This window comes from Cherax quadricarinatus, chromosome 57 (assembly GCF_038502225.1).
Source record: "Cherax quadricarinatus isolate ZL_2023a chromosome 57, ASM3850222v1, whole genome shotgun sequence".
In the NCBI taxonomy this organism is placed as follows: Eukaryota; Metazoa; Arthropoda; class Malacostraca; order Decapoda; family Parastacidae; genus Cherax; species Cherax quadricarinatus.
The window spans coordinates 19,923,983-19,948,153 of record NC_091348.1 but is presented as its reverse complement, the minus strand read 5'-3'; the positions used below and the strand labels follow the sequence as shown (position 1 = coordinate 19,948,153).

The window sequence follows — 24,171 nt, the reverse complement described above, 5'->3', positions numbered from 1 at the left end:
TTTTCTTGTCAATTAGTATCATCATATATTGTTTCTGTAATATACATTGTATAGTGTTTCTGACTCTAATATAAATCATGTAGTATTTGACCGTGTAATATACATCACACAGTGTTTCTGACTATGAAATATACATTATATAGTTTTTCTGACTCTTTAATACACAGCCTGGCTGGTCAGGTACCGACTTTAGGTGCTTGTCTAGTGCCAGCTTGAAGACAGCCAGGGGTCTATTGGTAATCCCCCTTATGCATGCTGAGAGGCAGTTGAACAGTCTCGGGCCCCTGACACTTATTGTATTGTCTGTTTATATGACTCCCTAAGTTCAACAAATTGTTGATGGGACAACTTGTATCGTACCTAAAATAACCCAAATGGTTGATTTTCGCCTTGATGGGTCAGCTGATTTGTACTGAAGTACAAATCAGATTATTTTACATTTTAATTTATCATTTAACAAATAAGATTAATAAGTTTCTTTAGGTACAGGTACACATCAGTACAATTATCATACATAGTATAAATTACCCATGATAATCCAAGCAGGTGCTGATGGTGCCAGTGGCATGACTCTCCTCTAGACAACATTGTCACAGCGGTGAGTGGCCAGCTGGACATTTTTACCATACACTGCCTTCACTAACTCTGAACCACACTGGCCGTAAATGAAGATACATGAAGAGGGGAAGCCAAGTGAACGGAGGGAGTGTAGACACGACATACTCATACTTGGTCCACCACACATCACAATCTGCCCAGTAGAAACATAATTAACTATTAGCGTGCAAGAAGTTGGTACAAATATATTACATAATTAACGGGTTAATTATATGATTATGACCCGTGTGAGGAAATATTTGAAGTAGAGAAGCTTAATCACTATAAGCAGTTATATTTGCTTAAGTATTTGTTATTATTTTTTTGGTAAATAGAGTGTTCAGAATAACGGGGTTATATTTGATGTATCCAGTGTTTGAATCATCCACAAACACCAAACACAAGTTTACTGATTTTCAGGGAACATTACAATGATTGCGGTTTTAACTGATAATGAACTTTGCTTCAGTTTGGTTACTTTACGAGGATTCACTTCCTCATAGTACAGTTGACAAACAAGACACTGTGCCACACTGCTCCACACTGTGCCACACTACACACTGCCACACTGAGCCACACTGCGCCACACCGCCACACTGTGCCACACTGCTCCACACTGTGCCACACTGCCACACTGCGCCACACTGCGCCACACTGTGCCACACTGTGCCACACTGCGCCACACTGCGCCACACTGTGCCACACTGCTCCACACTGCGCCACACTGTGCCACACTGTCTCACACACTCTTCATGTCCTCAGACTTACTCTCTTCACTATTCAGTCATATACCTTCAACATGACTACACCATCTTAGCACACTCATCATTTTTAGGAGTCATGGACTTCCACACAACATTCTTGCAAAACATATTTTTTTTATTACCAGTGTTCTAGCACCACCCAGCCTACTCACACTGACCACTCCTACTCAGATCGTTTTTCACCTTCGTGCTACACCAATCACATCCCTTTGCACAATGATTCATCTTAAAACGAGAGTTTAACAATATCGTGAAATATATTGTTGTGAGTATTGTAATTTGCAACTAAAGAATGTTAGGATCTCGTATAATTCAAGTAAATATGTAAAATAGTGTAGATCAGCTACATCCAAACAAAAGCTTCAAGTGCTCTCACCTTATGTCGTATTCCATTAGGCTTGGCAATATGTCTGGCAATCATATGTGTGTCTATGAAACCTTCCTCACCGTCCCAGTTTTCTGGAGCCTCACCCAGGGTGTACACCAGTCGCAGCCGCTTCTCACTCTCTGTAGGTGAACATCTTTCAGTGTGATAAATAAGACACTGCGTCTCTTCATTCTAAAGGCGTTTTCGCCAGCCAGTGGCTTTATCAATTTAGTACAAAGATTGAAGGTGTTGAAACTGGAGACAGTAGAAGACGGGGGAATCAGTCCCTCAGCCTAGTCGGAATGTTGATGACCGTAATCCTGATAAAGCCACAGGTCGGTAAAACGTCTTCAGAATAGAAATATGCAGATGTTACTAAAGTTTCGGTATCTTTGGCCAAACTTCCAACATCTTTGGTTAAACTTCAAATATCTTTGACTAAACTTCCGACATATTTGGCTAAACTTCTGTATTTGTGGCTAAATTTCCAGTATCAATCATTTGTTTAGGGGGGACAAGAAAAATAAATCGTGATTACCTGCATACTGGTCAAGCTCCTCACGGAAGAGGATTTCATTATAATTTTCAGAGAAGTATAATAGTGTGATCTTTGTTTTATCCTGGTTGTTAGTGAGGATGGAGCGGATGAGTTGTACAGCTGGAGTGACACCACCTCCAGACGCCAGCAGAGTGAGCTCATCCAGCTGGTTGGCTTCATATTCGAACCCTCCACATGGTCCCTGGAAGTCTACTTTATCCCCTGAAAAAAGCAATAGACAGTACGTATTTCCTACCATCTGAGAAAGATTTGGTAGAATTTGGAACATGGAAACAAGTCACTTTGACTTTTTTGGGATATCCTTGGCAATTTTCACATATGTTAAACTAGGTATGATAATTGTGGTTTAGAATTACTGTACTTAAAAAAATGCAACGATCTGAAGGACCATAGAACGTATAACACTGCAATGATTTTTTTGGCAAATGGAATTGGAAAAGCTTATCCAAAATTGAATACTGTCTAATATGGGGGCCTTTTCAATCGCCTTCACACACACACACACACACACACACACACACACACACACACACACACACACACACACACACACACACACACACACACACACACACACACACACAAGGTATGACAAAGCTCAGGAAGCAGAGAGGACCTAGTAGCGATCAGTGAAGAGGCGGGGCCAGGAGCTAGGACTCGACCCCTGCAACCACAAATAGGTGAGTACAAATAGGTGAGTACACACAAATCACACTGATGACTACATTATCATATTTTATTTCTAAACTAGTAGGTACCCGTCGCCCCGGGTACCAAGCTATTACTGGTACCAAGGTATCACTGGTACCAAGCAATACTGTTACCATGACACTATCTTGAAGGATATCAGAAGACAGGTTTTATACCAAAGATAGTTGAGTGAGAGTTGTTTACTTGACTCACCTGGCCTGAGAGTCTTGAAGTAGCAGGACATGACTCCCTGAGTCTCAAACCTCAACACCAGGTCAATGTGACCGAAGTCATCTGGACAAGACACGGGTGAAAAGTAACGCAGATGTTCCTTGCCCTGGACTGTGACTTTAGCCTTTGGGGGAGTTAAGATTTTAACAATAGGTATCAATACAAAGGAACTATAATTTGAATTTATTTTAAGGCCTAAAGTACTTACATAGGCTGGCATATACATCTTCATATTATTACCACTGTTATTATTATATTGTTATGAGGACACTAAGGCAGTAGAGATAATGCAGTGTGTGAGGAGTGGGAGGCAATCAGGTTTGATCCAAGGAAGTAGAGGCAGCTTCAATTCCTTTATATTAAAGAGTCTTTGAGTAGCATCAAGGCATCTTTGAGTAGCATCAAGGCATCTTTGAGTAGCATCAAGGAATCGTTGAGTAGCATCAAGGAATCTTTGAGTAGCATCAAGGCATCTATCTCCCTTGAAGGGAGTCACAAACACTTAAGTCAAATTCCATATAATAACTGTTAAACTACCAGCCACAAGTTTACAATAAATGTCTCAATAAGAACAAGATAGGACCACACTCAGCAGATTTCCGAATTGTTTTGCTTTTTCGAAGCCTATTATAACATTTATTAGAAATTTAAATTTTCTTTCTAAAACTGACGTATATTTATTCAAATTATTTTTTGAGGTAAAAGTCACTATGGCGAAATTTTTCCATTATAAAGATTCCCAAATATTGCCCAACTGTCTCAAAATATTTATACCAGTTCCATGGTGCTGCCTCCTGTAGTTTCTGTCACATTGATGTGAAAACTAGAACCATAAGTTACACGCATACCATTAAAGTAATGGAGAAGAAGAAGGCTAGGGAACCATAAGTTACACACATACCATTAAAGTAATGGAGAAGAAGAAGGCTAGGGAACCATAACTTACACACATGCCATTAAAGTAATGGAGAAGAAGAAGGCTAGGGAACCATAACTTACACACATGCCATTAAAGTAATGGAGAAGAAGAAGGCTAGGGAACCATAAGTTACACACATACCATTAAAGTAATGGAGAAGAAGAAGGCTAGGGAACCATAACTTACACACATGCCATTAAAGTAATGGAGAAGAAGAAGGCTAGGGAACCATAACTTACACACATGCCATTAAAGTAATGGAGAAGAAGGCTAGGGAACCATAACTTACACACATACCATTAAAGTAATGGAGAAGAAGAAGGCTAGGGAACCATAACTTACACACATACCATTAAAGTAATGGAGAAGAAGAAGGCTAGGGAACCATAACTTACATACCATTAAAGTAATGGAGAAGAAGAAGGCTTGGGAACCATAACTTACACACATACCATTAAAGTAATGGAGAAGAAGAAGGCTAGGGAACCATAACTTACATACATACCATTAAAGTAATGGAGAAGAAGAAGGCTAGGGAACCATAACTTACACACATACCATTAAAGTAATGGAGAAGAAGAAGGCTAGGGAACCATAACTTACATACCATTAAAGTAATGGAGAAGAAGAAGGCTATGGAACCATAACTTACACACATACCATTAAAGTAATGGAGAAGAAGAAGGCTAGGGAACCATAACTTACACACATGCCATTAAAGTAATGGAGAAGAAGAAGGCTAGGGAACCATAACTTACACACATACCATTAAAGTAATGGAGAAGAAGAAGGCTAGGGAACCATAACTTACACACATACCATTAAAGTAATGGAGAAGAAGAAGGCTAGGGAACCATAACTTACACACATGCCATTAAAGTAATGGAGAAGAAGAAGGCTAGGGAACCATAACTTACACACATGCCATTAAAGTAATGGAGAAGAAGAAGGCTATGGAACCATAACTTACATACATACCATTAAAGTAATGGAGAAGAAGAAGGCTATGGAACCATAAGTTACACACATACCATTAAAGTAATGGAGAAGAAGAAGGCTAGGGAACCATAACTTACACACATGCCATTAAAGTAATGGAGAAGAAGAAGGCTATGGAACCATAACTTACATACATACCATTAAAGTAATGGAGAAGAAGAAGGCTATGGAACCATAAGTTACACACATACCATTAAAGTAATGGAGAAGAAGAAGGCTAGGGAACCATAACTTACACACATGCCATTAAAGTAATGGAGAAGAAGAAGGCTATGGAACCATAACTTACATACATACCATTAAAGTAATGGAGAAGAAGGCTATGGAACCATAACTTACACACATACCATTAAAGTAATGGAGAAGAAGAAGGCTGTGGAACCATAACTTACATACATACCATTAAAGTAATGGAGAAGAAGAAGGCTATGGAACCATAACTTACACACATACCATTAAAGTAATGGAGAAGAAGGCTAGGGAACCATAACTTACACACATACCATTAAAGTAAAATCGTAAAACAAATCTTTAAATACCAAAGGTTAGGCTAGGTAAGATTCGTCAGGAAACAGGACAAGTGTTTCCTGACGCAGGTCTTAAGTCATATGATGACCTACAGCTGGAGCTTTTGGTCATCTGACCAAGACCTTCCGCTGGCTTACCCCTCCACCAATTTTTTTAAATGCCAAATATTTTACTGTAAGCTATCTGAGTAGTTAAAAATTTACTGATACTGATAATTTATAGATATTATCACTACAAATAAAAAAAAAATAATATTAATGTTTGATAAGTGAAAATATCAAGTTAATTTGATTTCTATGTAAAATAACACGTTAACTTTTTAGTTTGATGGTTTGTGTTACGTTAAAAATATATAACAGATTAATTTAACCTATATCAAAACTTGTGATGCAGTGAACTTATCTGTGTTGCAATAATTCACTCTCTGTACTTTACATTATTGCTTACTTTAAATCGTAAGTGTTTATTAAAGTTAAAAATATTGTTGTAGCAGTAAGACTACACTGAACAATTACTTACAGCAACATACTGCCCTGGTAAACATCCTGAGTGGTCAGTCTTGTTAGGCAGAGAGAAGACAAAAGCTCCCATCTTCTCACTAACAAGTTTGTTAGACTGGAGGGTGAGAGGTACCCACTGGTCAGGCTTGAGTGCTGGGGCATGATTCACTCCATCATTCGTCTTGATGACCTGCAATGTTCATACATGCAGTGGCTTCAGCCATCCCTGATCTCCACCAACCCCCCACCCCCCTAAAATAAAATATCTATCTATCTATATATCTATCATTTACATACAATGTGTTACGAAGTTACCACTAACTGTATTAAGAGATTATTATTATTATTATTATAATCAAAAAGAAGCGCTAAGCCACAAGGACTATGTATTAAGAGAGAGCTAGCAATACCTGGTCATTAACTGCAGGTGGACACGTGTTGAAGGGGTTTTCAAAGTCAGTTTCCTGGAATGGATGCTTGGCCTCAGCGCCCCTCTCCTCCGCCTGTACATCCTCCAGCAGAGCCTTGACCAGCTTCTTCTTCTCACTGAGGTTCATCTTCTGCAGCTCGTGGTGAATCATTCGCTCGTTGGGATGTTGGTCCCTACGTGTGATAACATTTCCGTGTATTAGTGGACAATGCTTCCTTGAATCAAGAACCCTCAATCATCATGATTATCATCATCATCCCTGCAAGTGCTCTGGTAATTACCTCTACCATAATAATATTAATTCTGTTAAGAAAATTTTAATTTAAAAAAGTGAATATCAAATCTTAAATGCATTTCTCAACAGCTGAAGTGGGGAAAACATTGACAATATAATATATTTCCCACAGGTAGACTACCTCCCACTCCGTTAATATTATAACAGCTATGAACAAGAGGCGGTCATATATTAAACCTTATCATGTGTTTGTGAAATAGTCTTAAATAATAAATATTAACATCACATTATACTTCATAACTAGATTAGTTTAAAATGCCAAAAATAATATGTTACCAGTTTAGGGCATAATACAAATACTAACACTGTTTACATATATTAGTGTATAATTACAACAATTCGGTGTCGTTAAATTTAGGTTTATGGGTAAAAAAAGTAAATGTACACTCACCAAAAGTCAATGGACTCTGGGCCTAATAAAACAAACTTGCCCACAATTTGTCTTATCACCTCATTGGAAGGCCCCATCACCCAGCCTGCTTTAGCATCCCTCAAGAGTCGCTCCAGACCCAGCTCGATCTGTTGCAACCACAAATTTATTACAACCACGAAGTGTTGGAGAATAAGACTGGGATTCAATAGAATAAGACTGGGATTCAATAGAATAGTATTGAGATTCAACAGAATAAGACTTGGATTCCATAGAATAAGACTGGGATTCAATAGAATAAGACTGGGATTCAATAGAATAAGACTGGGATTCAATAGAATAAGACTGGGATTCAATAGAATAAGACTGGGATTCAATAGAATAAGACTGGGATTCAATAGAATAAGACTGGGATTCAATAGAATAAGGTTGGGATTCAGTTCCACGAAGTTATTCTTGGAATTTATTCACAACAAATTACTGGTAGAATTCAATCCCAACAATTGCAAGGTCATGAAATTTGGAGAGAAGACCATTAATAATGCACACTGGTTGAGAAACAATTTAAACAAAATCGAAATTTTATTACTTCCAGAAACATAGACCAGGTGAAAAATATTCAATATCCTTTTTAACTTATCCCTGTTAATGTTGTAGTCAGATTACAGTCTACAGTAATAATTATTAGTGCAAGAGGTAGGCAAAATTCCATGACGCGAGTCTTAATTTACATATTGTTCTATTATAGCAACAACTTCCATCATATAAGATTTACCTTAAAGTATATCCTTATTCAGTACACACACACACACACACACACACACACACACATATAAAATACTGCGTGGAATAGACAAGGTGGACAAGGACAGGATGTTCCAGGGAGGGGACACAGAAACAAGAGGCCACAATTGGAAGTTGAAGACACAAATGAGTCAGAGAGATAGTAGGAAGTATTTCTTCAGTCATAGAGTTGTAAGGCAGTGGAATAGCCTAGAAAATGACGTAGTGGAGGCAGGAACCATACACAGTTTTAAGACGAGGTTTGATAAAGCTCATGGAGCGGGGAGAGAGAGGGCCTAGTAGCAACCGGTGAAGAGGCGGGGCCAGGAGCTAGGACTCGACCCCTGCAACCACAAATAGGTGAGTACAAATAGGTGAGTACACACACACACACACACACACACACACACACACACACACACTCAAAATCCGATTGTAAAAGATTCGCCATATATCATGTTCCACCACAGGCAAGCAACATCCTATCTTACAAGACTCACCTTGTAGCCTGTTCCACCACAGGCATGCAACATCCTATCTTACAAGACTCACCTTGTAGCCTGTTCCACCACAGGCATGCAACATCGTGTCAGAAACTGTAGACACATTCTTGGCAGCAATAAACTTAGTTTGGAAAAGCCAGTGGAATAATTGCGCTCTGCAAAGCAACAGATATTTGTTATTACAAGTACAAGTGTTGTTCAACATGACTGTGTCAGTAGCCCAGCGATGAATTTTCTGTTGATCTCTCACAAAATACCCACTGTCATGAAAGGAATTCAAGAGGACGTTTTAGACCGCCCTTGGCCATTGTCAAGTCAAAACCAGGTGAGGAAAAGTAAAATGGCTTATCGTTCCCTGACCTCTTCTAGAACTTCCTTTTCCCTCTCCCCGTTTTCCGTGATTCCTCTATTTTCTCACTTTGTGTATACAATGTATACACAAATTATTATTACTGTAATGAAGGGGGAGCGCTAAACCCGTAGGATTATGCAGCACCTGTGGGGAGGGGGGTGTAGAAAGTATTCAGGCTTAATTCAGAGGACAGATCCAATTCATTAGATCAAGAGCCTCTCACCAAGATCAAGGAACCTTCCTTGAGGGGAATACACAAACAAATTATTGGAATATGCAAATTGTGAATTGTTTTAGCTAAGGTATTGTGGCTTTTATTCTTCTGTTATTGAGAAGTTGGCAAAGGAGTGTGTCCTGAAGGAGACTGACACCAGTCAGTCCCTCGGTCATCATTCTATTATGAGACTGACACCAGTCAGTCCCTCGGTTTCGGTCTATTATGAGACTGACACCAGTCAGTCCCTCGGTTTCGGTCTATTATGAGACTGACACCAGTCAGTCCCTCTGTCATCGTTCTATTATGAGACTGACACCAGTCAGTCCCTCTGTCATCGTTCTATTATGAGACTGACACCAGTCAGTCCCTCGGTTTCGGTCTATTATGAGACTGACACCAGTCAGTCCCTCGGTTTCGTTTTATTATGAGACTGACACCAGTCAATCCCTATGTCATCATTCTATTATGAGACTGACACCAGTCAATCCCTCTGTCATCATTCTATTATGAGACTGACACCAGTCAATCCCTCTGTCATCATTCTATTATGAGACTGACACCAGTCAATCCCTCTGTCATCATTCTATTATGAGACTGACACCAGTCAATCTAGTTATCATTCTGTCATAAGATAAGATAAGATTTCGTTCGGATTTTTAACCCCTGAGGGTTAGCCACCCAGGATAACCCAAGAAAGTCAGTGCGTCATCGAGGACTATCTAACTTATTTCCATTGGGGTCCTTAATCTTGTCCCCCAGGATGCGACCCACACCAGTCGACTAACACCCAGGTACCTATTTGCTGCTAGGTGAACAGGACAACAGGTGTAAGGAAACGTGTCGAATGTTTCCACCCGCCGGGAATCGAACCCGGGCCGGCCCCTCCGTGTGTGAAGCGGGAGCTTTAGCCACCAGGCCACCGGGCCACAGACAGAACCACGTATTTAGGGCAAACATTAGCATTTAGTGCTAAAACAGATAAACTATAGTACAGGGTAAGAGGAAATAGCAATACAGTGTACACAAATTATTTGAATATGTAAATTTCTTTGAATTGACAAATATAATTGAATTCTAAAATACCAAAAAATCCTCCATCATAAAATATTTTTAGTGGATGATTAAATACATTCGTAATTAACATGAGTAATATATAGGTTAAAATTATATAGGTTAAGATTAATAAATGGGAAAACTATTTTAGATCTGTGTTAATATTGTTACCTTGCTTGGAACTTCAGGTCAGTGTAAAGTGACCAGTCATTGTTGTTGGTGTTGGTATCCAAGGCTTGACACATCATGAAGGTGAACGCTCGTGAGGAGTTGGTGTCCGCTGTACAGTCTCCGAAGTAATCCTGAAGGTGGCAACGAATTTATTATGTAACCCTTTCAGCGTATGTACAGTACAATGTGACTTTTGAAGATTTTGATTAGGAGCTTTGATATATATTACTGACAGACACAGGGAGTAGACACGGATAGGTGTTTGTCTTCAATAATATATACGCCGTGAGGTGTACGTTTCTCAGTGTATGTGTGTTCTTATTTTAGGGACTAAAGTATCTTGATTGGTGGTGAACTACGTGCAACCTTAATGACTCGTGTAATCGATAAGTATTAAACTTCATTAACCAACCAATCAGTCTCTTATTGTATACACATTGTTTGTTTTAATGTATTTGGCACACGACATACATACATACAGACAGACGCACGCACACACACACACACACACACACACACACACACACACACACACACACACACACACACACACACACACACACACACACACACACACACACAGAGGTATGATAAAGCACACGGTTCAGGGAGAGTGATCTAGTAGCGACCAGTGAAGAGGCGGGGCCAGGAGCTTGGACACGACCCCTGCAACCTCAACTAGGTGAGTACAACTAGGTGAGTACACACACACACACACACACACACACACACACACACACACACACACACACACACACACACACACACACACACAAACACACACACAATGTCAGGGGAGACATGATAACGACATACAAAATACTGCGTGGAATAGATAAAGGGGACAGAGACAGGATGTTCCAGAGATGGGACACAGAAACAAGGGGACACAATTGGAAGTTGAAGACTCAGATGAGCCAAAGGGATGTTACGAAGTATTTCTTCAGTCACAGAGTTGTTAGGAAGTGGAACAGTCTGGCAAGTGATGTAGTGGAGGCAGGAACCATACATAGTTTTAAGACGAGGTATGATAAAGCTCATGGAGCAGGGAGAGAGAGCACCCAGTAGCGGTCATTGAAGAGGCGGGGTTCAAGAGCTGAGTCTAGACCCCTGAAATCACAATTAGGTGAGCACACACACACACACACTGACCTGTATAGTAGGGTAGTCACACACACGCATGCCCATGTCAGCATGAGTTTTGCGGGTAACATGCATCTTAGCCACGTCAAGGCAGGCCAGAGAGATACCGTTCCACACAGAAGCGGTGCAGATCAGGAAGTATGGGTCTACAGTCTCATCGTTACTCTGTGCCAGAAATATGTTTACAGTAGAACACAGATTTACATTATTTACTTTACGTGAGGCTATTACTCGGTGTGTGTCATTAAGCACAAGGAGTGGTGGAGGTCATTATCAAAGAATAAATATTTTTTTACTACTGCCTACCATGCGGCCGTCACCAGGTGGTCCAATCATTCTGTCCAGGTTAAACTTGCCCTCAATTACCAGTGGTCCAGACATGTTGCCGTGCATGCCCAGTGCCTGCCAGTCGTCCGTGTTGGCACGTACTTCATCCTGTGGCAACATATTAGATGAAGTCATTCCCATAATTTCCTGAAATGTTGGTATCTGTAAACCATCTTAAACTCTAACATGATGAAGTCTTTGAAGTGCTGAATGAGTCCATAACTGGGAACAATGGAACAAAACTGCAAGGCAGAAAATGCAACAGGAACGTATGCAAAGTTTTTTTTTACAAACAATTATAGCAGAACGGAATAAACTACCAGTTAATATTGAAAGTTCGAAGACACTGCAGTCATTCAATTGAGAAAACACTCTGCAAGTATGAGATTCAACTAGACATATGGGAGGAGTTGCCGGAGCCTCCAGGACCCACATGATCAGCCTAAATCTATCACTTAAGATTGCTGAGTAAGCCCACATTGTTATATATATCAGAAAACGTGATAACGAGTTACAATGTCCTTCAAGGTATAGGGTAGCGAGATGTTGACTTGGACACTTGCTACTTAAGTCAACTAATAAATAACAAAAAGGTATAATACCGTGACTGGAACAATATACAAATAACCCGCAGTAAAGCCACAACAAAACCGAGAAAATTGCCATGTACATATAACAGGTGAAGTAATCTAAAGTCATCGGATTCCTGTATGTTCAGTAATTGTACCAGGACAGTCAGTTGACAACGAGACAACCAATAGATGTAAAGGGTTATGATAGTTATAACAGAACTGGTGGTAACCAGGAGTAGAACCACTGGTACACAACACTGTGAGTGACAGTGGATTAACACCAATAGTTAAGACAGTAACAGTACTAATTTAATTTAGATAGTTGTAGCTCACGTCTTCCATCCAGTTCATCTCCAGTAAAATTCGTGATATTTTTGGAACATGAGTCGCCACATTATTCACTGTTTACACTCAGGTACCAGGGTCTGGTACGGAGAGATTTTTTTTTTTTTTTTTTTTGCTTTTCTGTTTTTGACTCGAGCAGTGTTTATAATACAAGATAGTACATAATACAGTGGTAGAGAGTTCTCAGTAGATATCTTGAGTGCGGACTTACCAGTCCTCTGCCATCTGTTGTTCCCACGTACTACATTCAGCAGCTTATTACTTAATATTTTCCTTTGTAGTCCACCACAGAATTCGATGATGTTTTTTTTCTTATTAGACAAAAAAAAATAAATTTTACCTAATAATTTTTTTAGGGCGGAATGTTTTTTAAACAGAGGGTTGAGTGTTTTATTGCTATTGTTGCAGTGTATATATTGTTGCAGTGTATATATTGTTGCAGTGTATATATTGTTGCAGTGTATATATTGTTGCAGTGTATATATTGTTGCAGTGTATATATTGTTGCAGTGTATATATTGTTGCAGTGTATATATTGTTGCAGTGTATATATTGTTGCAGTGTATATATTGTTGCAGTGTATATATTGTTGCAGTGTATATATTGTTGCAGTGTATATATTGTTGCAGTGTATATATTGTTGCAGTGTATATATTGTTGCAGTGTATATATTGTTGCAGTGTATATATTGTTGCAGTGTATATATTGTTGCAGTGTATATATTGTTGCAGTGTATATATTGTTGCAGTGTATATATTTGTTAAAGTATTCGGTGAGATTAAGGAATAACAGACTAGAGTGTTAAGGTCTACTGGGTTAAAATATTTTAAGTTAGGTGGGGTAACATGTCAGGTTGTTGATGTATATAAAGTTATATTAGGAACTGTTTGATCTGTTAGGAACTGGTTAAGTAGTTTGATGTGGAGCATGGTTCTGGAGCATGGTTCTGGAGCATGGTTCTGGAGCATGGTTCTGCAGCATGGTTCTGGAGCATGGTTCTGGACCATGGTTCTGGAACATATTTCTGGAGCATGGTTCTGGAGCATGGTTCTGGAGCATGGTTCTGGAGCATGGTTCTGGAGCATGGTTCTAGAACATGGTTCTGGAACATGTTTCTGCAGCATGGTTCTGGAGCATGGTTCTGGAGCATGGTTCTGGAGCATGGTTCTGGAGCATGGTTCTGGAGCATGGTTCTGGAGCATGGTTCTAGAACATGGTTCTGGAACATGTTTCTGCAGCATGGTTCTGGAGCATGGTTCTGGAGCATGGTTCTGGAACATATTTCTGGAGCATGGTTCTGGAGCATGGTTCTGGAACATATTTCTGGAGCATGGTTCTGGAGCATGGTTATGGAGCATGGTTCTGGAGCATGGTTCTGGAACATGGGTCTGGAATATGTTTCTGGAGCATGGTTCTGGAACATGGGTCTGGAACATGTTTCTGGAGCATGGTTCTGGAGCATGGGTCTGGAGCATGGTTCTGGAGCATTGTTCTGGAACATGGGTCTGGAACATGTTTCTGGAGCATGGTTCTGGAGCATGGTTCTGGAGCATGGGTCTGGAGCATGGTTCTGGAGCATGGTTCTGGAGCATGGGTCTGGAACATGTTTCTGGAGCATGGTTCTGGAACATGATTCTGGAGCATGATTCTGGAGCATGATTCTGGAGCATGATTCTGGAGCATGGTTCTGGAACATGGTTCTGGAGCATGGTTCTGGAGCATGGTTCTAGAGCATGGTTCTGGAGCATGGATCTGGAGCATGGATCTGGAGCATGGGTCTGGAGCATGGGTCTGGAGCATGGGTCTGGAGCATAGCTCTGGATCATGATTCTGGAGCATGATTCTGGAGCATGGGTCTGGAACATGGTTCTGGAGCATGGTTATGGAGCATGGTTCTGGAGCATGAGTCTGGAGCATGGATCTGGAATATGGGTCTGGAGCATGGGTCTGGAGCATAGCTCTGGAGCATGGGTCTGGAGCATGGGTCTTGAGCATGGATCTGGAGCATGGGTCTGGAGCATGGGTCTTGAGCATGTGTCTGGAGCATGGATCTGGAGCATGGATCTGGCGCATGAGTCTGGAGCATGGATATGGAGCATGGACCTGAAGCATGGGTCTGGAGCATGGGTCTGGAGCATAGCTCTGGAGCATGGGTCTGAAGCATTGGTCTTGAGCATGGATCTGGAGCATGGATCTAAAGCATGGGTCTGGGGCATGGATCTGGAGCATGGACCTAGAGCATGGGTCTGTAGCATGGGTCTGTAGCATGGGTCTGGAGCATGGATCTGGAGCATGGATCTGGAGCATGGATCTGGAGCATGGATCTGGAGCATGGGTCTAAAGCATATATCTGGAGCATGGGTCTGGAGCATGGATCTGGAGCATGGGTCTGGAGCATGTATCTGGAGCATGGGTCTGGAGCATGGGTCTAGAGCATATATCTGGAGCATGGGTCTGGAGCATGGGTCTGGAGCATGGATCTGGAGCATGGGTCTGGAGCATGGATATGGAGTATGGGTCTGGAGCATGGGTCTGGAGCATGGATCTGGAGCATGGGTCTGGACCACGGGTCTAGAGCATATATCTGGAGCATGGGTCTGGAGCATGAATCTGGAGCATGGGTCTGGAGCATGGGTCTGGAGCATTGTTGTTAAGTTCGTTGATCTGGAGCATGGTTGCTAAGTTTGTCGACCTGGAACATGGTTGCCAAGTTGACCTATCTCTGGATTTTAGAATTTTCCCTCCATAACTACATTTTTCCTAGCTCCTTCCTTACAATAACCAGATATATTCTTTTCACTTACCTTATAGATGAGGAAGCAGGAAAGATTGGAGTAATCACCGCCGTAGTCAGGACTGATGGTCTGTACAACGTACCAGTCAGCATTTCCAGCACTGGTGCACCACGATCCAAATTTAAGGAGTTGGATCGTTTCTTTATCAACGTACTGCACCTTGGAAGACATTGGAAACCAAAAGTGACCACCTGAAAGATAGAAGCACTTTAGCACGCCATTGTGGTGAGAATTTTATGCAGAGAATAAATCCTGCAAAATATAGAGGACAGCATTGTGGTATGAAAAATTTATTCAAAGAAGAGTTTTTTTTTTTTTTAGGTAGAAATGTTGGAGCAGTGTTGGTGGAATAATATGTATCAATCTTGGGTGGATATAAGGTATAGGGAAAGGTTCTAATACGGGTTTTAGTGAAGTAGCGGGTTTTGGGAAGATGCTGGTGAAGTGTCTAGTCTTATCTATGAAGAGATTCAGGGGAAACGTATTATCGATACTTGAGATTTAGAGTCAGGCAGTATAGTGTCTGTACTTTGTAATAATGTAGTGATGTTGTAGCTTGTTGGGATACCATGTGATCATAATGTATGCACCAGTCTGGAAATATAACTTGGCAAAACAGCCAGTATGTTCAAAATAAAAATAAATGTATCAGACTGCCTGGGGGCTTAAGCTTTTGCTTCACAAGGCGATGGTCCGGGTTCGATTCCCCGCGAGGGTAGAAACATTGGGTGTGTTTCCTTACACCGATTATCTATGTTCCTATCAGTAAAAATAGGTACCTGGGTGTTAGTCGGCTGGTGTGGGTCGCATCCTGGGACAAAACTAACCCAATTTGCCCGAAATGCTCAGCATAACAAGCAGTTTTGTATACAGTAGTGTCATTGATGTCAGCTATGGTCTGTATATTTGTACATGTACTTGTAGAAATAAAGATTATTATTATTAGTATTATTATTATATCTCTAGCTACGTTAGATAAAGGTACATAGTGGATCAAACTAGCCATCAGCGAACTCTAATGTACCTTCAAATATTTATTTTACGAATCATAATAAACAAAAATTCTGTTTTACTTCAGATGAGAATATTTGATATAAATATTAAGTAAGAACTCTGGATTCCAGAGAGGAACTTTCAGTTGAAGATTCCCTGTGGTGTGGCGCAATTGCTCTTAAATCTTTGTTAATAGTGTTTTTTTTAATCATGGATAAAAGAATCTATCAAGAGCGAGTCTCACCTGTAACAGGATCGGAGTAGGAGAGTGTGCCAACCAGTTTGTCCTTGTCCAGGCGAGACAGCAGCTCCTTGATGCGGCGACTGTTATGATGACGGAACAGCAGATTGGCAACAGCTCCTATATGCATTGCTGATGGTTCAGAGAAATGGAGTTAGTTTATCTTAGTTACCCGGCAGTCATATAGTTGTATAGTCATGTAGTATTTGACTATACGACCAAACAATTGTAAGCTGATGAAATCATGGTGTATTGCTACTGGATGGGAAGAATAAGCAGCTGAGGTCTCAGACTATAGCGGTGGATAGACAACAATGAAAGTTAAGACACATGTGCAACATCTGGATATCTTTATTGTAGACGTTTCGCCATCCAGTGGCTTTATCAATACAGATTCTAGGACATAATTAGAAGACAGTAGAACTATATACAAAAGATGAGGTAATCAGTCCCTCAGCCTTGGAGTTAGTGTTCACAGCATCGTGGTGGAGAAGAATTTGGAGCAAAGGCAAGAAGACTGGCGGTTATATATGCGTCAGTGGATAAGGACGTGTAGCAGACGAGGGCATAGTCACTGGTAGGTGGGATTCCCCAGTGGAAGTAGGTCCTACCCAAAAGGATGAGTTAGTTGTAGCAGCTTGTAGATGTCCTCTAAACCAAGATTCCATGATGTTGCAGTGTCTGACAAGTTGTCGGTATTTTATACCTTTCTTGCACATAGACAAGTATACCGAGCTAAGTATAATAGATTAAGGTTGTAGTGCTTACTGCAAACCATTAGAGCACTTACTGTAGACCATGGCGGTAGATGGGCAGCCATAGCGAGCTAAGGTCTCACAGACCATGGAACAACATACGTGGTTCTCCCCCAGACCTCCCAGTTCCTCAGGCACCAGCAGACCAAGAAGACCTATCTCAGCCAAGGCGTTTAAAGATTCTCTTGGAAACTCATATTTGCGGTCACAGATGATCTGGTGGTAAGAAACACAGTTGTATCTTTAACATTCAGGGAGGACACAGCTTAAGTTAAAGACACATAGACAAAGGAATGTTAGGAACTAAAGTGCTTTCTGAGCTTCAGGGTTTCCAGAGAGTGGTGCTGGTGGTATGAGACGACACAGTGAGGTTACAGTTGCTGCCGCTGATACAAACAAGCCACAGTCGTAAAAATCATCCTGTTTAAGTTTTGTGGTTGAGTGGTATAACGTTGGGACTGCTACATGCAAGAACAACGGTTCGAGTTCCCATCCAGTATTCTGTTTATTCATCGGAATATGCTATATAATTAAGTAGTTTTTTTAGCTGTTCGGTAGACCTGATAAAGATGGTGGAAGGACAGTAACTGTTAGTGTTTTTTCATCTAGTGAATATATTTTACAAAAAAAAATCCTTTTTACAATTATCTTGAAGTTACACAGATGGGCACAAAAAATGGTATATTTTGCTGATTTGACCTTGGATAAAGCCCTGATGTTGTGTATAGACGTGTTTTACACTGGGTACTGAGCATCAACTTACTGCCTGGGGTCTGATCTTAACTCTGCACACCTCAATGAGGTCAGCTTGGATTTTCTTTTGTTTCTCAGTGAGGATCCAGTCCGGGTCGTGTTCTGATCCAAATCCCCAGAACTCACGACCACCCCACATCTTTTTCTGGGAAGAAAATATTACACTGAGAAAATGGTTTTTTAAACTGCTGTTTTAATTTTTATTAACCACAAAAGTCTAAAGGAATAATACACAGATAGAGCCCTATGAATTTTTTTTAAAGAGTTTTTAATTAAATAGAGTGCGTGGGTGGGTGGATACATATGTATACGTGGGCGGGTAGATTAACATGCACAGTAATTACCATACCTTATTTTTTAAGTATTTGAGCTGGCTAACTGGGTTTTAAAAGTCTGTCAACCACTCAGTATCATTAAGGCTGCTTACAGTCTGTTTACCAACAGTCAAGAATAATTTAACACTTAAATAAGGGATTAACTCTCAGCATATATACACTGAAAGAAATACAATTCCCGATAACTTCTAGTGATATTAACCTGTCGCTATGAGTGTCTGGTCAGTGATTCAGTCACCTCATGGTCACCTCATGAAGGTCACCTCATGAAGGTCACCTCATGAAGGTCACCTCATGAAGGTCACCTCATGAAGGTCACCTCATGAAGGTCACCTCATGAAGGTCACCTCATGAAGGTCACCTCATGAAGGTCACCTCATGAAGGTCACCTCATGAAGGTCACCTCATGAAGGTCACCTCATGAAGGTCACCTCATGAAGGTCACCTCATGAAGGTCACCTCATGAAGGTCACCTCATGAAGGTCACCTCATGAAGGTCACCTCATGAAGGTCACCTCATGAAGGTCACCTCATGAAGGTCACCTCATGAAGGTCACCTCATGAAGGTCACCTCATGAAGGTCACCTCATGAAGGTCACCTCATGAAGGTCACCTCATAAAGGTTACTTAATGAAGGTTACCTCATGAAGGTCACCTCATGAAGGTCACCTCATGAAGGTCACCTCATGAAGGCCACCTCATGAAGGCTACCTCATAAAGGCCACTTCATGAAGGCCACCTCATGAAGGCCACCTCATAAAGGTCACTTCATGAAGGTCACCTCATAAAGGTCACCTCATAAAGGTCACCGCATGAAGGCCACCTCATAAAGGCCACTTCATGAAGGCCACCTCATGAAGGTCACCTCATAAAGGTCACCTCATGAAGGTCACCTCATAAAGGTCACAGGATGAAGGCCACCTCATAAAGGTCACTTCATGAAGGCCACCTCATAAAGGTCACTTCATGAAGGTCACCTCATAAAGGTCATGGTGATAGTGTTAATCGTCAGCGTCTCCTGACTTTGATCTTAAAATCAGACACCTAGATAACACTTCCCAAGCCGGGTCGTCGACCCGTCACAACCAAAAAAAGAATAAGCTAGTAGACCTCACAAGAACAATGACAAACAAAATAAACTACAATCAACTTCCTTCCTACGTCTTGTTCCACAGCAGTGTTGTTTGCATCAACACTTTAGGTAATATCAAACGTTAAATAAAGCAAAGTGTGATACGTAATATTGTATATATACATGTATATATACATGTATGTATATGATTATTATTATTATAATCAAGGGGGAAGCGCTAAACCCGGAGGATTATACAGCGCCTGGGGGGGGAATGTGGAAGGCATTCAGGCTTAATTCGGGGAACTGGAGCACAGATCCAATTCCATAAATCAAGAGCCCCTCACCAACATCAAGGAACCTTCCTTGAGGGGACATGTATGTATAGCTTAAAGGCATCCACACCACTGTATGTCCTCGGATGGCGGGTACAATATCTAGCTTGGCTGGATGCGCCATTCTTAAGGATTGTGTCAGTGGGGTCGTAAGGGGGGGGGCAGGGGGCGCCCTGGGTGGCACCATTTAGGGGGTGACACCATAGAGCTTCTGAAGAAGGTAACACTAGTGCCCAAGAGAGTGCTGCAGCAACACAAGAGAAAAATCCTTCGTTTCTATATAGCCTATTATAGGATTACAGAGTACAAATAGGCCTATATAGGGAAAATAATTGATTTTGATGATGTAATAGATGATTTTGCAGGAGTGAAGGCAAGGAAATGTAAGATCAGATTCACTGAGATGTTACTTGTGCTCAAGGTCAGATCGGAACTAGTGTTTCTCTGATACTGTAATGTTTTTATTTATTTCTCAAGTTTTTTTTTACATTGTTAAAGATAAATAAATGTAGGATGTGTTGGTGTACTTAAAGTGGTATCTGAGTTTATGTTTCCTCAATATTACTACCATTATTTATTTTATCATTAATAAAGTTGAGACGTATTCTCCTGTTCAGTTTATGGCCCTTAAACGTTCTTATTGCTAAACATTAGTTACTGGTCATGCAGTAGTGATGTAACTGGTCATGCAGTAGTGATGTAACTGGTCATGCAGTAGTGATGTAACTGGTCATGCAGTAGTGATGTAACTGGTCATGCAGTAGTGATGTAACTGGTCATGCAGTAGTGATGTAACTGGTCATGCAGTAGTGATGTAACTGGTCATGCAGTAGTGATGTAACTGGTCATGCAGTAGTGATGTAACTGGTCATGCAGTAGTGATGTAACTGGTCATGTAGTAGTGACGTAATTGGTCATGTAGTAGTGACGTAATTGGTCATGTAGTAGTGACGTAATTGGTCATGCAGTAGTGATGTAACTGGTCATGCAGTAGTGACGTAATTGGTCATGCAGTAGTGATGTAACTGGTCATGCAGTAGTGACGTAATTGGTCATGCAGTAGTGATGTAACTGGTCATGCAGTAGTGATGTAACTGGTCATGTAGTAGTGACGTAATTGGTCATGTAGTAGTGACGTAATTGGTCATGCAGTAGTGATGTAACTGGTCATGCAGTAGTGACGTAATTGGTCATGCAGTAGTGATGTAACTGGTCATGCAGTAGTGACGTAATTGGTCATGTAGTAGTGACGTAATTGGTCATGCAGTAGTGATGTAACTGGTCATGCAGTAGTGACGTAATTGGTCATGCAGTAGTGACGTAATTGGTCATGCAGTAGTGACGTAATTGGTCATGTAGTAGTGATGTAACTGGTCATGCAGTAGTGATGTAACTGGTCATGCAGTAGTGACGTAATTGGTCATGCAGTAGTGATGTAACTGGTCATGCAGTAGTGACGTAATTGGTCATGTAGTAGTGATGTAACTGGTCATGCAGTAGTGATGTAACTGGTCATGCAGTAGTGACGTAATTGGTCATGTAGTAGTGATGTAACTGGTCATGCAGTAGTGATGTAACTGGTCATGCAGTAGTGACGTAACTGGTCATGTAGTAGTGACGTAACTGGTCATGTAGTAGTGACGTAATTAGTCATGCAGTAGTGACGTAATTGGTCATGTAGTAGTGATGTAACTGGTCATGCAGTAGTGATGTAACTGGTCATGCAGTAGTGACGTAATTGGTCATGTAGTAGTGATGTAACTGGTCATGCAGTAGCGATGTAACTGGTTATGCAGTAGTGACGTAACTGGCCATGCAGTAGTGACGTAATTGGTCATGCAGTAGCGATGTAACTGGTCATGCAGTAGTGACGTAATTGGTCATGCAGTAGTGATGTAACTGATCATGCAGTAGTGACGTAATTGGTCATGCAGTAGTGATGTAACTGGTCATGCAGTAGTGACGTAACTGTTCATGTAGTAGTGACGTAACTGGTCATGTAGTAGTGACGTAACTGGTCATGTAATAGTGACGTAACTGGTCATGTAGTAATGACGTAACTGTTCATGTAGTAGTGACGTAACTGGTCATGTAGTAGTGACGTAACTGGTCATGTAGTAGTGACGTAACTGGTCATGCAGTAGTGACGTAACTGGTCATGTAGTAGTGACGTAACTGGTCATGCAGTAGTGACGTAACTGGCCATGTAGTAGTGACGTAACTGGTCATGTAGTAGTGACGTAACTGGTCATGCAGTAGTATATATATATATAATATATATATATATATATATATATATATATATATATATATATATATATATATATATATATATATATATATATATATATATATATATATATACTGAGATGTCAGTATATGTCAGTGTAAGTACACTGAGATGTCAGTATATGTCAGTGTATGTACACCGAGATGTCAGTATATGTCAGTGTATGTACACTGAGATGTCAGTATATGTCAGTGTATGTACACCGAGATGTCAGTATATGTCAGTGTATGTACACTGAGATGTCAGTATATGTCAGTGTATGTACACTGAGATGTCAGTATATGTCAGTGTAAGTACACTGAGATGCGAGTATATGTCAGTGTATGTACACCGAGATGTCAGTATATGTCAGTGTAAGTACACTGAGATGCGAGTATATGTCAGTGTAAGTACACTGAGATGTGAGTATATGTCAGTGTATGTACACTGAGATGTGAGTATATGTCAGTGTATGTACACTGAGATGTCAGTATATGTCAGTGTAAGTACACTGAGATGTGAGTATATGTCAGTGTATGTACACCGAGATGTCAGTATATGTCAGTGTATGTACACTGAGATGTGAGTATATGTCAGTGTATGTACACTGAGATGTCAGTATATGTCAGTGTAAGTACACTGAGATGCGAGTATATGTCAGTGTATGTACTCTGAGATGTGAGTATATGTCAGTGTAAGTACACTGAGATGCGAGTATATGTCAGTGTATGTACACTGAGATGTCAGTATATGTCAGTGTAAGTACACTGAGATGCGAGTATATGTCAGTGTATGTACACTGAGATGTGAGTATATGTCAGTGTATGTACACTGAGATGTCAGTATATGTCAGTGTATGTACACCAAGATGTCAGTATATGTCAGTGTATGTACACTGAGATGTGAGTATATGTCAATGTATGTACACCAAGATGTCAGTATATGTCAGTGTATGTACACTGAGATGTCAGTATATGTCAGTGTATGTACACCAAGATGTCAGTATATGTCAGTGTATGTACACTGAGAGGTGTTTCATAGTGCACACTAATGGGTATACATCAGTACATACGTATAAAATGCTATTTATGTCTCGGTGAATATTTATCGATACTTGTGTATTTTTTTATGTGTATAGACGGAGATATGTGTGTATATCTCAATATAAGTAGCAGTTACTGGGCTCGGAAACGATCTTAGGTTATATAACAGATCTTTAATGTAAAGTGAACTTATGTAGGTAATATAACTGATCTTTGCCTGTAAATGAGCTGATTTAAGAGAACACTTCTTGAAGACCTGTAAATTTGTGTAAAAAACCCACCATGTGTATAGCCATGAATGTTACCTTAGCCATGATGGGGAGTGTGTGAAGTGTTCTTATAACTGCGTCTACAACCACACTGAAGGTCGCGTGACCACTGCCCACTGCTGGAGGCAGGGAAGCATACCTCACATTGTTGGGGAGGCTAGTGTTGAGAGGCTGGTGTTTGGGAGGCTAGTGTTGGGGAGGCTAGTGTTGGGTATGCTAGTGTTGGGGAGGCTAGTGTTGGGTATGCTAGTGTTGGGGAGGCTAGTGTTGGGGAGGCTAGTGTTGAGGAGGCTAGTGTTGGGAGGCTAGTGTTGGGGAGGCTAGTGTTGGGGAGGCTAGTGTTGAGAGGCTAGTGATGGGGAGGCTAGTGTTGGGGAGGCTAGTGTTGGGGAGGCTAGTGTTGAGGAGGCTAGTGTTGGGAGGCTAGTGTTGGGGAGGCTAGTGTTGGGGAGGCTAGTGTTGAGAGGCTAGTGTTGGGGAGGCTAGTGTTGGGGAGGCTAGTGTTGGGGAGGCTAGTGTTGAGAGGCTAGTGATGGGGAGGCTAGTGTTGGGAGGCTAGTGTTGGGGAGGCTAGTGTTGGGGAGGCTAGTGTTGAG

The 24,171-nt window shown here is 40.9% G+C and overlaps 1 protein-coding gene across 1 annotated transcript; it reads right to left on the bottom strand.

Moving 5' to 3' along the window:
• Positions 1-234: 234 nt before the first annotated feature.
• On the bottom strand, positions 235-23,705 carry LOC128693547 (uncharacterized). The gene is made up of 16 exons (XM_053783280.2): positions 23,612-23,705; positions 18,263-18,397; positions 17,535-17,715; positions 16,748-16,876; positions 15,520-15,701; positions 11,778-11,906; positions 11,481-11,636; positions 10,329-10,459; positions 8,585-8,690; positions 7,271-7,398; positions 6,565-6,757; positions 6,174-6,344; positions 3,191-3,332; positions 2,267-2,488; positions 1,738-1,868; positions 235-751 (listed from the first exon to the last, which is right to left on the bottom strand). The coding sequence occupies exons 1-16, from the start codon at positions 23,618-23,620 to the stop codon at positions 578-580; spliced, it is 2,319 nt and encodes a 772-aa protein (XP_053639255.2). The 5' UTR covers positions 23,621-23,705; the 3' UTR covers positions 235-577.
• Between the last annotated feature and the right edge of the window lie 466 nt (positions 23,706-24,171).

What these genes read in the sequence shown, in the direction of transcription:
- LOC128693547 (XM_053783280.2), bottom strand. An exon ending in ATCTACCGCCATGGTCTACA is followed by an intron (nt 16,877 to 17,534) that starts GTAAGTGCTCTA and finishes CTGAACCATCAG; the next exon opens with CAATGCATATAGGAGCTGTT. An exon ending in CTACTCCGATCCTGTTACAG is followed by an intron (nt 15,702 to 16,747) that starts GTGAGACTCGCT and finishes TCTATCTTTCAG; the next exon opens with GTGGTCACTTTTGGTTTCCA.